The sequence below is a fragment of the Musa acuminata genome, chromosome BXJ1-6, assembly GCF_036884655.1.
Source record: "Musa acuminata AAA Group cultivar baxijiao chromosome BXJ1-6, Cavendish_Baxijiao_AAA, whole genome shotgun sequence".
NCBI classification, from domain to species: domain Eukaryota; kingdom Viridiplantae; phylum Streptophyta; class Magnoliopsida; order Zingiberales; family Musaceae; genus Musa; species Musa acuminata.
In genome coordinates, this window is record NC_088332.1 from 2704660 (window position 1) to 2718128 (window position 13469).

Here is a 13469-nt window from a genome sequence, read left to right on the forward strand (position 1 = left end):
ATCGCTACTTCTAATGTCGTGCGACTTCGGCTCTTCTTTCTTGGGCGACGCCTTCTCGCCATTGACGGAAGCCAAAGCAACGCAGACTTCTGCTTCGGAGGCTAGTGAGCTCAAAACGGAGGACATGATGCAAAAAGAGTCGCCTTGCCTTCTTTCCCTCTCGTTTTGAGGGGAGCGGAAGCAGGTGTCTCTGCGGAAATGCCGTCTTGGAGCGCGGAGATGGATGTGGAGACGGATAAGGCGACGGCGGATGGCGATCGGAGGAGTAGTCGGAGGATGGCGTTGGTGGTGAGAGGGAAGAGGGACGTGAAGCCTGTGCTCGTCGAGATCGCCATCGCCTTTGCTCTCTCCTTCGCCGGCTTCATCGCGTCCCAGCTCTGGCGCCGCCCCCGGCTTCCCATTCGTCCGCGATGCCCTCAATCCTCGTCCCCAGGTTCTTTGCGTTCGTCTGCGTTTTCGTCAAGATTTGATCTTTTTGGCTGTCTGATGCGAGAAATTGGAGAGCTATACAAAACCAATGATCAAAACTCGACTTTGACTGCATCAAGATTTCCCCCCTTTCTTAAACAGGTGGTGCAGAGCCGGAAAGTAGTGGGAAAAACAGTGGCGGTTGCCTCCAAGAGGAACTCCGCATCCTGAAGAGTGTAAGCTTTGGAAATCTTATAATTAATTACCGTCTTTCCTGGTTTGATTTGTGCTAATTTAGACTTTGTATTTAAAGGAAGAGGATTTGGGGGAGATAATCGATGGCATCTCCATGATTGGGCTGTCTCCTACCAGTTATAACTCGGTTGATGATGAGGGCTTCCTCTTGCATGAATTCAACGATTTTGTAATGCAAGAATTTGAGGTGAAAAGTAAAGAACTGGAAACCGCCCGAAATATCACGGTGCCCGAGAAGCCTGATACCACGGAAGAGATCATGATGGAGCAAGAGATCGCAAGTCTCAGGGAGTTGGTTTTGTCCCTAAGGGAGAAGGAAAGGAGTCTTGAGCTTCGGTTGCTGGATTATCAAGGTGTGAAAGAGCAAGAAGCTGCTGTGGGAGAGCTTGAGAATAGATTGAAGATTAGTGCAATGGAGGCTAAGTTGTACATTTTAAAGATAGACTCTCTGCAGGCTGACAATCAGAGGCTAAAATCTCAGCTGTCAGATTATTCAAGAGTAATTAGTGAACTTGATTGTTCAAGAGAGAAGATTAAACATTTGAAGAAGAAGATGGAATCGGATAGGGATGAGGCAAAAGACATAATAGCCTCTCTTCACCAGAGGATCAATTCATTGCAGCATAGGGAGCAAAAGGATGTGAAAACTGATGCAGAGATTAAAAGGAAGTTGAAGAGGTTGGAGGAGTTGGAAGATGAGTGCATAGAGCTCAGAACGATCAATTCAATGTTGGTAAATGAGAATTCATGTTTGTCAAGGGAGTTGGAAACTGCAAAAATGATTGCGTCTTCAGTTCATGAGGATGCAAAGGTTCGTAGTGGTTCTTTTTCTGTTGGATTAGGCTGCTGGAAAATAGTTGCTTATTTTGCTTTGTCAAACCCACTAATTGTTCATATCATTTGTGATGATAGCTTCTTGATATACAAAAGGAACATATTTACATATTTCTTTTCTTCTTCTATGGCTAAATGGTTGTATATTTTTATGTAGCTTGATTGTTCATATTTACTAATTGTTCATATCATTTGTGTGTGCTCTCAATTTGTCCTGTCTTCCTTCTCCTATTGACCTGTCCAAATCTTTCATATGTTGCTACTGTTTGAGCATCTCCAAATATCACCATGTTGATGTGTGCTATGATAGTTTTGCTCCCTGTTATTTGGTTGAAGTTTGTGTCGATAGCTTAAATCATTTGCAACATGCCTGCAGATGGAAGGGTTAGAGGAAGCCAACCACTTGAGGAAGGTGAATGACAAATTGATGGAGGACATCGAACAACTTCAAACTGATAGGTGTACTGATGTTGAGGAGCTGGTGTATCTTAGATGGGTAAATGCTTGCTTGAGATACGAGCTGAGGAACTACCAGCCACCTCTGGGAAAAACAGTCGCAAGAGATCTTAGCAAATGCTTGAGTCCCAAATCTGAAGAAAAGGCCAAACAACTCATACTGGAGTATGCCAATTTGGGTGCTGATGAGAAAAGTTTAAATCTTTTTGAAGTTGATTCAGAGTGTTCTTCTTCCTCACAAGCTTCTACCGGAGAACCTGAAGATACACCAACCGATGCCTCATCAGCAATAACACATAGTAGTTCAAATAAACTAAAGTTGCTAAGCAAGCTTAAGAAGCTAGTGTTAGGAAGCGGAAACCGGGGAAAGAGAGCTTCAGCAGCAGATAGAACTCCAAGTTCTGTAAATTCTGATACAAGAGCATCTGCCTCTATCTGTTCTATTGATGATGCAATTGCTAGAGATTCATATGATAGCTCACCATCACGCATGATAGAGGATGTTGCTGCAGCAAATCTGTTGGCAGGAACGGAAGCACAAGCAGTCGAAGGGCAACGTAATAAAAATGTTTTCTCTCAAATCATTTCCAGGCACTCTTTGGACATCCAGAGGTTGCAGAGGCTTGATCTGGAAGAAGCAAGAGAGGAAGAAGGTATACTTCATAGGAGAAATTCTGGAACATGTTGTAGGTATAAGAAAATATCACTTTTAAAGGATACATTGAGCAATTGCAGCCAGAATAATATGATTGGCAAAGAAGGTACTTATATTCCTGAGAAAGCTGACTTGAAAAAGTTTGCAGATGCTTTGAGAAGTTCAAGAGGGATATCCAAATTAGATGGGAGATCAGCATCTTCTAGATATTGATGCCTATATATTGCATGAAGCAATATTAGTTTCGCCATACGCAACCCAAATTTGTAGATGTAAATTTTCTGTCAAAACTAGAAGGTTACTAGCAGTTTAGATGCTTGTTTCTTGCCCAAAAAATATCCAAACACTGAATACAAATGTGGTAAAATTTGTACAGCTCATTTGAATATGAAAGCTGAGGTTTCTAAATTCTTGCATCCTATCTTTGATATATGTTTACAAGTTTTCTGCATTTTGTGTTTTTATTGTCAATATGTTGATCCTTAATTGGGCTTTCTGCTTTATAATTTGTGGCACTAAGGGATGCAATTCCATGCTTCAGTCTTTTTCATCCACACCGACCTTTGAAAGTTTATATATGGTCTTGATATCAGTTAGATGAATGCTAAGGGTACTTAGATATCATTTGTTTGTAAAAATCTTGAATTCATTTTTTTCAGTTTCTCAATCGGTATATCATACATATAATTTAGATGCATAAGATGTCATTCAGAAGCAGCAGAAATGTTCTGGTTTTGAGAATTGTTTGTGCAACCTGACTTACTCTGATTGCTAAGACAGTTATTTCACTCGTGTTCCTGTAGATTGATGCCAAACTAAGAGAGTTAATAACTAAGACATGATTCCTTCCCTAGTTTTAGTATTATACTGATAAACTGCTTCAAAAGTTATCCTGTATCTATCAGTTCCAGCAGAAGAAACTTTTTTCTCTTTGTATATTATGTGGATTTCTTCATGCTTTGAGTTGATCCCTGAACATGCGACCAATAACTGTTGATGCATTTTGATTGTTTCTTGTGCTAGAGATCTGTCGGGATGCTACTGCCTTCATATAAGAAACTTATGATCTTTTTCTGTAGCACACAAAAAGCAGTTCTGATTTCACACAGATTGCCCCAAGAAGTTGTACAGAGAATACAATCAACGGAGGTGATATCCTTCCTTGCACAGTTATTCAGGTGCTTTCCTTCACATACTTGATCTATATTCTATAACAACATGTTGTGATCTAGAAACATACCAGAATCTGTGCTTGCTTCATTTCTGGAATGATACTTTTGCCAAGTCCCAAGTAATTTAGGGTTCCCTAAGTGTCCTTTCAATTTACTGTAAAGACACTTATATATGTGGACCTTGCTTGTGGACTTCAAGATTCTCACATTAAAGATAATGCTTCAAACTTTCAAGAAGGCTCATTCATTTACCGTCTTAAAGTTAGAAACAATTGTGATATTAGGTCACTGTAATGTCACCTTTTCTTTCGGAAACATCAGTATTTTTTGGTTGTTAGCAAGTTTTTTATTTTGATTTATTTGATTTTATGACATTAGAGGCACTTGTAAATTAGGTAGCTGCCATATGCTGCTACCTAATATTTCACATTGAGATTTGCTTGGTGATATTTATAGTTAGTGTTAAATGCAGATATATTTGCACAAGTAATTACCTTTACATAAGTTGCAGGACTCAACACCTTTATACCTTTTTACAGATTCAATAATCAAGTTTTTCCTGTAAAAATCAAATTAAATATGATATATAGCTTGACCTTAATCACATCATAATAAATTATGGCTAGTTAAGAGTATTCATTGGAATTATATTATGCAAAATAAATCATGGAAAGTTAAGTAGAAAATGTTCTTTCATAGTCATGTTGGTCTTCTGTGACCAGTATCCCACCACTCTAAATCTGCTGAGTCTGATAAGAGTTCCCATGAATCAGTAAGCAAATTCCAAATCATCTGAGGTTCGAGACGGCGACACTGGTTTAACGAAGATCGTTTAGAGGTAAAAGGCATCAACTTTTTCATGTCAGTTCATCATATATTTGACTTATTGACCTTAACATCAAACAGTAATGGCTGTCTTATACTTTTTGATTTTATACTTTCAGCCTTCAGGCATGTCAGCAGAAGGAATTGATTAAACCAATGCCGCCATCTTGAACCTCAGATGATTGGAATTTGCTTACTGATTCATGGGAACTCTTATCAGACTCAGCAGATTTCGAGTGTAAACAGTAATGACTGTTCTACTTTCTGATTTTATACTTTCAGGCATGTCAGCAGAAGGAATTGATTAGCTCAAGTCTGAACAACATCCTGCCATTAGAATATAAAGTTGACACTGGATTAGATGTTCATGGACTCAAATCAACAAAGTTGTTTCTTATGAAGCCTTGATTTGATCGTTGATGAACTTACAGAGGATACATATCAGAACGCAGCAGATCGCTCCACAGCTCATAAATTCTTCCCCATGGCCACTTGAAAAGATACCGGATTCTGCTCTCCATGGATAAATCCTGAAAACAGATGGAAGGAGATCATGGCCCCCTTGTCTGCCTGCAAAACAATTATTAGGTCATCATCTATGCCACACAGGATCCACTTAATTGATAATGATAGAACAAGTTGATGGGGGCAGGTATTGAATTCATATTTGTAATGCAGAATTATTGTCATCCAACTAATTTACATATTCTGGAACATGTATCGGATTGTGTTCGAGGAGAATGGCCTCAACAGTGAGTTAATTGCTTCATTTTGACCTTATGCCTTTGCCAAAGCAATCAACTGTAGAATTTGCAATGCAGTAGACATCTTGTTAGGGTAAACACCTTTTTCTTAGCCGTGACCCGGGGGGTCGTCTCGGCTCGTTCGGGGGTCCGAATGGCGGGGATCTCCCTGGGGGCGTTGCTCGTTTCTGCCAAGGCGGTCGGGTGCGGCTTCGGACCCGGGGCGACGCTGCGACTTCCTCCGGGCGGGGATTCTGCGTGTCCGGACGGGGGCCTCGGCTCGGTACCTGCACAAAGGTCGGGTCGGGATGTTCCACCCGACCCCTCCGACGATCAAGTTAGAGAGTGACGTGGAGGTCGTTTTTCTTCCAGGAGGTAGCCCCCCTTTCTCCTTCTGGCTCGGGGGTGTTTATAGGGGTACTCGGCATTACCGGGCGCGCCATCCCGTCAGTCGGGGCCGTACCTCTGATAGCGTCCGACATCGCCGAGGACGTTGCGTAGGGGACCGGGGAATCGCAGGGTATGGGAGAGCTTCAACCGCTACCTACTTCGGTCTTGGCCTACTGTGTTGGGTCAACTGAGGGGGCTGTGGGCTCAGCGAAGCTGACGTCCGGACGCAGACCGTCACCCTCGTTGCTCTTCCTGGGGCGCTGCGCCTGTCCACGTGCGGGGGACGTTGCCAGGAGTGGGGTCTGCCATTTTTTGCCATATCATATCCCCCCCCCCCCCCCCCCAAAGGAAGCCATGGCTCGGCATCGGACGGCGGGGATTCGAGGCATGGCTTTGATCGGTAAGCGATGGTTCTCTTCGCGGTTCACGATTGAGGCACATGTCCGGGGCAAATAGGCCGCGCTGTGTAGGTGCTTTTGGCGACATGCGGCCGAGGAGCACGTCTCGGGCGGGCTGGCCGCGCCGAGGAGGTGGTCTCGGGAGCATGCAGTCGAGGAGCACGTCTCGGGAAAATGCGGCCGAGGAGCACATCTCGGGCGGGCTGGCCGCGCCGAGGAGGTGGTCTCGGGGACATGCGGCCGAGGAGCACGTCTCGGGCAGGCTGGCCGCGCCGAGGAGGTGGTCTCGGGAGCATGCGGCCGAGGAGCATGTCTCGGGCGGGCTGGCCGCGCCGAGGAGGTGGTCTCGGGAGCATGTGGCCGAGGAGCACGTCTCGGGCGGGTTGGCCGTGCCGAGGAGGTGGTCTCGGGGACATGCGGCCGAGGAGCACGTCTCGGGCGGGCTGGTCGCGCCGAGGAGGTGGTCTCGGGAACATGCGGCCGAGGAGCACGTCTCGGGAACATGCGGCCGAGGAGGTGGTCTCGGGGACATGCGGCCGAGGAGCACATCTCGGGCGGGCTGGCCGCACGGAGGAGGTGGTCTCGGGGACATGCGGCTGAGGAGCACGTCTCGGGCGGGCTGGCCGCGCCGAGGAGGTGGTCTCGGGAACATGCGGCCGAGGAGCACGTCTCGGGCGGGCTGGCCGCGCCGAGGAGGTGGTCTCGGGAGCATGCGGCCGAGGAGCACATCTCGGGCGGGCTGGCCGCGCCGAGGAGGTGGTCTCGGGAGCATGCGGCCGAGGAGCACGTCTCGGGCGGGCTGGCAGCGCCGAGGAGGTGGTCTCGGGAGCATGCGGCCGAGGAGCACGTCTCGGGCGGGCTGGCCGCGCCGAGGAGGTGGTCTCGGGAGCATGCGGCCGAGGAGCACGTCTCGGGCGGGCTGGCCGCGCCGAGGAGGTGGTCTCGGGAACATGCGGCCGAGGAGTCCGTTGGCCTTCCCCTGCAGTGACCTCCGGTCCGCATTTATGATAGGGTGTTTGTTGGCCTTCCCTGGTGCGACGAGTGAGGGTGCGGATGAGCTGTCGGCCGCTATGGGGAGACGAAGGGACGTCTCTCTTGGCGGGATTTTTCCTGTATAAATGGCGCACTCGGCCCGTTTTATGAATGTTGCTGCTGAGCCTTGGACTTCGTCGTCCTTTCTGTCATCGCACCTTCTCCTCTCCTAGGTCGTCATTCCCCAGTCGCTCCCTCGTCGTCCCTTTTGTTCGTTCCAAAGCCGGTAAGGATGCCCCTCTCGCCTGTCTCTCCACCTTTGTTCCTCGATGGAGTCCGGGAGAGCACGCCTCCTCCCTCCCCAGACGAGGAGGCGGCGCGAGCCCTTGAGGCTCTAATGTGGCCGCACGACCTTGACTCGGTGGTGAGCGGGTCGTCGCTGGAGAAGCTCCGGGAGCGTTATCACATCCCGGAGGAGTTTGTCCTGGTTGCGCCTGATCCGGGGCAGTGATCGTACGACCCGGTTCCTCGAGGTTTCGCGCTGACTCAAGATGCCCTAGAGGCTGGGTTGCGCCTTCCCCTTCACCCTATCATTGTCTCCTGTCTTTCTCTGTGGCGGATTTCGCCTTCCCATGTGGCGCCGAACTCATGGCGTTACCTAGTAGCGTTCTTAGGGGAATGTTCTTATGCTAACATCACCCCCACCCGAAACCTCTTTCTCTCTTGTTTCCGCCTTCTCAAGGGGCCGGGGGGCTATTAAGTGTCAGCCCGGGTCGGCTTTCGCGTCGGGGGGGGCCCTTCGAATAACAAAGGGTGGAAGGGGCGGTTTTTTTACGTTAGCTGGTCGAAGGATTGGGGCTTCGGAGTTCGGTGGGCAGTGAGGGTAATAGATAACACAGTCCCGGACTTAAACGACGAGGAGCGTCGGGACTTGATGAGGCTTCGGGCAATCCTTCCCGGTTCTCAAGCCATCCGAGCTATGATCGAGGAGTGGCTGGCCGAGGCGGGTCTTAGCCCGGCTTTCGGGGGTAGGTTTATAGCGGGTGATTTTCGTGTCTTTCCTGTTCTCACAGTTTGTGATAGTTTGCTTGTTTCCTTTGTAGGAATGAAGCTTCTGTCACTCCGTGGTGGGCGCTCGTCGTCGGCTTCTTCCCCACGCCCGTTCGTTGCTCTCTCTCCGCGTCCCTCAGCCGACCCGTGGCCCGGCTCGGCGGACGCTCCGTTAGAGATCCTGGAGGGGCGCCCGTCAAAGAAGGCGAAAACTGCCGGTCCCAGGAAAGCCAAGGCGGGGGCCACCCCTTTGACAACTATTGGCGCAAAGCGGGCCGTTCGGGATGAAGGGCCTTCCCGAGTGGACGGGTCTAGCCGAGGGGTTGCCGGGAAGAGGTCGAGCCTGCCTACGGTGGACGACCTGTGCGGATTACGCACAGGGGCCGACGAGCCTCTATGGTCGTTGGTCATGGGCGAGCTTCCACCGGGGGAGGCTTCCGACCCGCTAGTCGCCCGCTGGAAAGGTCTATCCCGGGGGGACAAGGTATGGGCCGGGGGAGATCCCTCGGTTGCTTTTCTTCGAGGCATGCTCCACCCCGACTTGGCTCGGGACCTATACACCCTGCCCTCGGAGGCCATGCTTAACAAGGCGGGGAGGTTTCTGACACTGGTAAGTGTTTTGTTAACTCCGAGTGTCTTTGTGACCGTGTGCTGACCCTCTTTCTTCTGCGGCAGGGCCTCCATTACTCGACGGCGCCGATGGACCGAGTGCGTGACGCTGGCCAGGTAATCTGGAACCTCAGCGAACGCAACTTCGAGCTGTGCCGTCAGCTAGAGGAAGTTCGGGCTGGGTCGGGGCCAGAGGCGGTGGCGGCCGCGGAGAAGCGCGCGACTGACTCCGAGGAGGAGGTGGCGCGCTTGAAGGCGGAGCTCGAGCAATCGGGCAGTTTGGTCAAGGAACTCGAAGAGTTTCTCCGCTTGGATCGGGCGGAGCTGCGCCTACTGAGGTCGGAGGCGCTTGGCCTTGCCAAAAGGGCGGAAAAGGCCGAGGCTGAAGCCCGCGCAGCCTCGGACGCGCTAGCCGAGGAGGTTCGCCTTCGGCCGTCAAAGGATAAAGAGGCGATCGAGGCTTACAAGAAGTCCGAGAACTTCGAGCTCGGATTGACCCGAATGGGGCGAGTATCCTACGAGTACGGGTACAGAATCGCCCTAGGTCGCTTCGACTCATGCCCCCCTAGCTCCGAGGTGGAAAGGGACCCCTTCGCCTCCCATCCCGTGGATCTGGAGGTGGACATGCCGGAGGACGTGCCATTCGACGACCGCCCGAAGACTCCAGGAGAGTGATGAGTGTTTTTTTGTATGTCGGAGTCGAGGTCGAGGGTGTGAGGGGTTTCCTATATTAGTTATGGTTCTGTATCTCCTCCTTTTTAATAAGATGATCTTTTTTTCTGATTTTTGCGTAGTGCCTAAGTCTTCAGATGAAGTATTTTCTAAGGTTCTGTATGTTCCAGGTCCGGGGCACGGGGTCGTCGTCCATTGTTGCGAGTCGGAACGTCCCCGGTCGGGATACTCCGATGACCCGACAGGGTCCTTCCCACTTCGGGGCCAGTTTCCCCCTTACTTGGGTTGGGTGGCTGACCTCGATTTTGCGCAGGACCAGATCCTCAATCTTTATCGACCGAGGTCGCACCCTTTGGTTGTAGACCCTTGCTACGGCTCTTTTGTAAGAAAGAGCTTTCTGGTGTGCGCTGGCCCGTCTTTCCTCGAGCAGATCCAGGTTGGATCGGAGTCCTTCACCCGAGGCCTCTTCGCTGTAGCCTACTGTCTACGGAGTTGGGACGGCTACTTCGGATGGTAATACGACCTCGGTCCCGAACGTGAGGCTGTAGGGAGACTCCCCGGTCGGGGTCTTGGGGGTAGTGCGCAACACCCACAGAACGCTCGGGAGCTCGTCGATCCAAGCCGATCGGGCAGCGGACACCCTCCTCTTGAGGCCGTCGACGATAGACCGGTTGGTTACTTCTGCTAGCCCGTTCGCTTGGGGGTAAGCCACCGAGCTGAATCTCAGCTGAATTTTGTGCTCGGCGCAAAACTCTCGGAACCTCCTGCCGGCGAATTGAGGTCCATTGTCGGTGACGATGGACTGGGGCAGGCCAAACCGAGTTATGAGGTTTCTCCACACGAACCTTTCCACTTGTGACTCCGTAATGGTGGCTAGGGGCTCGGCTTCGACCCACCGGGTAAAGTAGTCCACTCCTACGATGATGTACTTCCGCTGGCCGGAGGCGGGTGGGAGAGGCCCGAGTATGTCCAGCCCCCACTGCGCAAATGGCCAAGCACAGTCGACGGGGGTGAACAGGACCGCCGGCCGTTGGGCGGTGCGGGCGTGCTCCTGACATGAGCGGCATCGCCGAACGAAAGCTTTCGCGTCCTGCCGCATGGTCGGCCAGTAGTATCCCTGTCGGAGCATCTTGTGCGCCAGGGCGCGTTCGCCTATGTGTTCCCCGCAGGCCCCTTCATGCATGTCGGACAGAACTGTCCGAGCTTCGTTCAGCTCTAGGCAGCGTAACAAGGGGCGCGAGAAAGACCGCTAGTACAGCCGTCCTCCTTCTTCAGAGTACCATGCCTGCGTCCGACGCAAGCGTCGAGCCGCGGTTTCGTTGTCGGGTAGGGTTCCGTCCCGCTTGAAGGGTAGCATCTCCTGTACCCAAGTGGCCGGCGCGCCGTCCGTGACCGTGGTGACGACCTCTATGGCTCGGTGGGGGAGCTCTTCGGTCTCGGGTCGAGCCCTGGGGGCCGGGTCGGACGCCAGTTTGGCCAGGGTGTCGGCTCGCTGGTTCTCGCTCCTGGGAACATTCGACAATTCAAAATGGACGAACTTGGTGGCAAGGTTTTTTACCTGTGCCAAGTATTTCGCCATGGTCGGGTCCCGTGCTTCGTATTCGCCGTCGAGCTGCCTAGCCACCAGCTGTGAGTCGGTGGTTACGCGTATGTCGGTCACCCGCATCTCCAGTGCCAATCGGAGCCCCGCCAGGAGAGCCTCGTATTCTGCTTCGTTGTTGGTGGCCCTGAACCCGAAGCGGAAGGAGCGCTCAATCGAGCGGCCGTCGGGTGTCACCAGCACCAGCCCTGCGCCAGCGCCCTTTGCGTTGGCCGACCCGTCTACGTGGAGAGTCCACGTGTCACGCGGTGGCTCGAGTTTTTCGCCTGTACTCGGGGTCAGCTCCGCGATAAAGTCTGCCACGGACTGGGCTTTAATGGCGGTCCGAGGCGTGTACTGTATGTCGTGCTCGCCGAGCTCCACTGCCCATTTGAGGAGGCGCCCTACAACGTCGAATTTAGACAGAACGAGCCGAAGCGACCGGTCAGTTATTACCTCTATCGGGTGGGTCTGGAAGTAAGGGCGGAGCTTTCGTGCCGACAGGACGAGCGCCAGCGCCAGCTTTTCGATTGGCGGGTAGCCTCCTTCTGGCCCGCTCAGCATGTGGCTGACATAGTAGACCGGCAGTTGGTCGCCGGAGTTTTCTTTGACTAGAACCGAACTGACCGCGTGCTGGGAGGCGGCGAGGTAGAGACTCAGTTTCTCCTCTGGGGAGACTGAGGCGAGTCGGGGGAGGTTGGCCAAGTGTTGCTTCATCTGCTCGAAGGCCCTCTCACATTCCGTCGTCCATCGGAAGTTCTTCGGATCCTTCAGGGCCTTGAAGAAGGGGAGGCAGCGATCTCTCGATCGGGAAAGGAAACGTGATAGGGCGACCAGCCTCCCGTTAAGGCACTGCAGGTCTCTGATCGTCCGAGGGGGCTGCATGTCTATGATAGCCTGGACCTTTTCCGGGTTGGCGTCAATCCCTCTCTCGTGTATGATGAATCCGAGGAATTTTCCAGAGGTTACGCCAAAGGCGCACTTGGCAGGGTTGAGGCGCAGGCCGAACCTTCGCAGGGTGTCGAATGTTTCAGCCAGGTCGGAAGAATGAGCTTCGGCTGTTCTGCTCTTCACGATCATGTCGTCGACGTATATCTCCATGTTTCGTCCAATCTGGTGGGCGAACATCCTGTTCACCGTCCTCTGGTAGGTGGCCCCGGCATTTTTCAACCCGAACGGCATGACTTTGTAAAAATATATCCCCTGCTCGGTGAGGAAAGCTGTGTGTTCTTGGTCTTCGGGTGCCATCCTGATTTGGTTGTACCCGGAGAAGGCATCCATAAACGAGAGACGGGCGTGGCCGACTGTGGCGTCGACTAGCTGGTCGATCTTCGGTAGGGGGTAGCAATCTTTTGGGCAAGCATTGTTGAGACTGGTGTAGTCAATGCACATCCGCCAGCTTCCATTAGGCTTTTTGACAAGGACTAGATTGGAGAGCCATTGCGGGTACCTGGCCTCTTCTATGAAACCGGCCGCCAGAAGTCGGCTTACCTCTTCTCGGATGGTAAATTGTCGATCCGGGGCCTGCCGCCTAGGTCTTTGCTTCACCGGACGGGCATCAGACGAGATGTTTAGGTGGTGTTGTGCGACTTCCGGGTGGACTCCCACCAGGTCCGATGGCGTCCAAGCGAAGATGTCGGCGTTGGCTTGCAGAAGGCCTGCTGTTGCTCCTGGTCGGGCAGTCCTGACCCGATTTTGACTGTTTGGTCGGGCCTACCTTTGATCAGCGACAAGTCGATGGTGGATTCCTTTGGCTCGGGGCGGGGGGTTGATTTTTTTCCCTCCCGGGGGTCCTCCAGCGAGGATTGGACCCTCGCTCTCTTGTTTAGCGACACGGCGGTTAAGTAGCAACGCCTGGACTCCCAGGAGTTCCCCGCTACTTCTCCGACCCCATCGTGGGTCGGGAACTTGATGGTTTGGTAGTAAGTGGAGATGACGGCTCGGATCTTGTTGAGGGTTGGCCGTCCGAGGATGGCGTTGTATGCTGTGGGGAGGTCGACCACTAGAAAGGGGGTCATCACTGTTTTTGCCCTCGGGAAAACTCCCAAAGTTAGGGGCAGGGTGATAACCCCTAGTGACGAGATTGAGGCGCCGGTGAACCCCGTGAGCGTTGAGCATACCGGCTTCATGTTCTCCTTTACTAGGCCGAGCTTTTGGAAGGCGTCCCAATAAAGTATATCGGCCGAGCTTCCAGTGTCGACCATGATCCTTCTTACTCGCGCGTTGGCGATTCTGGCTGATATCACCAACGCGTCATCATGTTCGGCTGGCTCGGGTCCCCCGGTCGGGAAGGTGACTTCGGGGCCTTTCTCATGTTTGGAAGCTTCGGCTCGGGAGGCCCTGGCGTATGCCTTTCCGCCCGCCATGGAGTTCCCTCCGGACGCTGGCCCGCCGGTTATGACATCTATGTGCCGCTCGATGAGCCCCTCCGGGCATGGCGAGAGCTCCTTA

The 13469-nt window shown here is 52.3% G+C and overlaps 1 protein-coding gene across 4 annotated transcripts; it reads left to right on the top strand.

Annotated features, from left to right (window-relative positions):
• Positions 1-5383, top strand: LOC103986609 (protein CHUP1, chloroplastic). Of its 4 annotated transcripts, none has more exons than XR_010513938.1 (6): positions 1-433; positions 571-644; positions 722-1474; positions 1874-2606; positions 3632-4618; positions 4725-5383. XR_010513938.1 is itself a non-coding variant. In XM_065185925.1 (5 exons), the coding sequence occupies exons 1-5, from the start codon at positions 199-201 to the stop codon at positions 3661-3663; spliced, it is 1827 nt and encodes a 608-aa protein (XP_065041997.1). In that variant the 5' UTR covers positions 1-198; the 3' UTR covers positions 3664-5383. The 4 variants fall into 4 exon arrangements, 2 of the variants coding, with proteins under 2 accessions (XP_065041997.1, XP_009402919.2); XR_010513939.1 differs by having other exon boundaries at positions 3632-3786; positions 4888-5383; XM_065185925.1 differs by having other exon boundaries at positions 3632-5383.
• Positions 5384-13469: the final 8086 nt, after the last annotated feature.

What these genes read in the sequence shown, in the direction of transcription:
- LOC103986609 (XM_009404644.3), top strand. Translation starts at nt 199, where the DNA reads ATGCCGTCTTGGAGCGCGGAGATGGATGTGGAGACGGATAAGGCGACG. An exon ending in CCCTCAATCCTCGTCCCCAG is followed by an intron (nt 434 to 570) that starts GTTCTTTGCGTT and finishes TTTCTTAAACAG; the next exon opens with GTGGTGCAGAGCCGGAAAGT. An exon ending in CAGTTCATGAGGATGCAAAG is followed by an intron (nt 1,475 to 1,873) that starts GTTCGTAGTGGT and finishes ACATGCCTGCAG; the next exon opens with ATGGAAGGGTTAGAGGAAGC.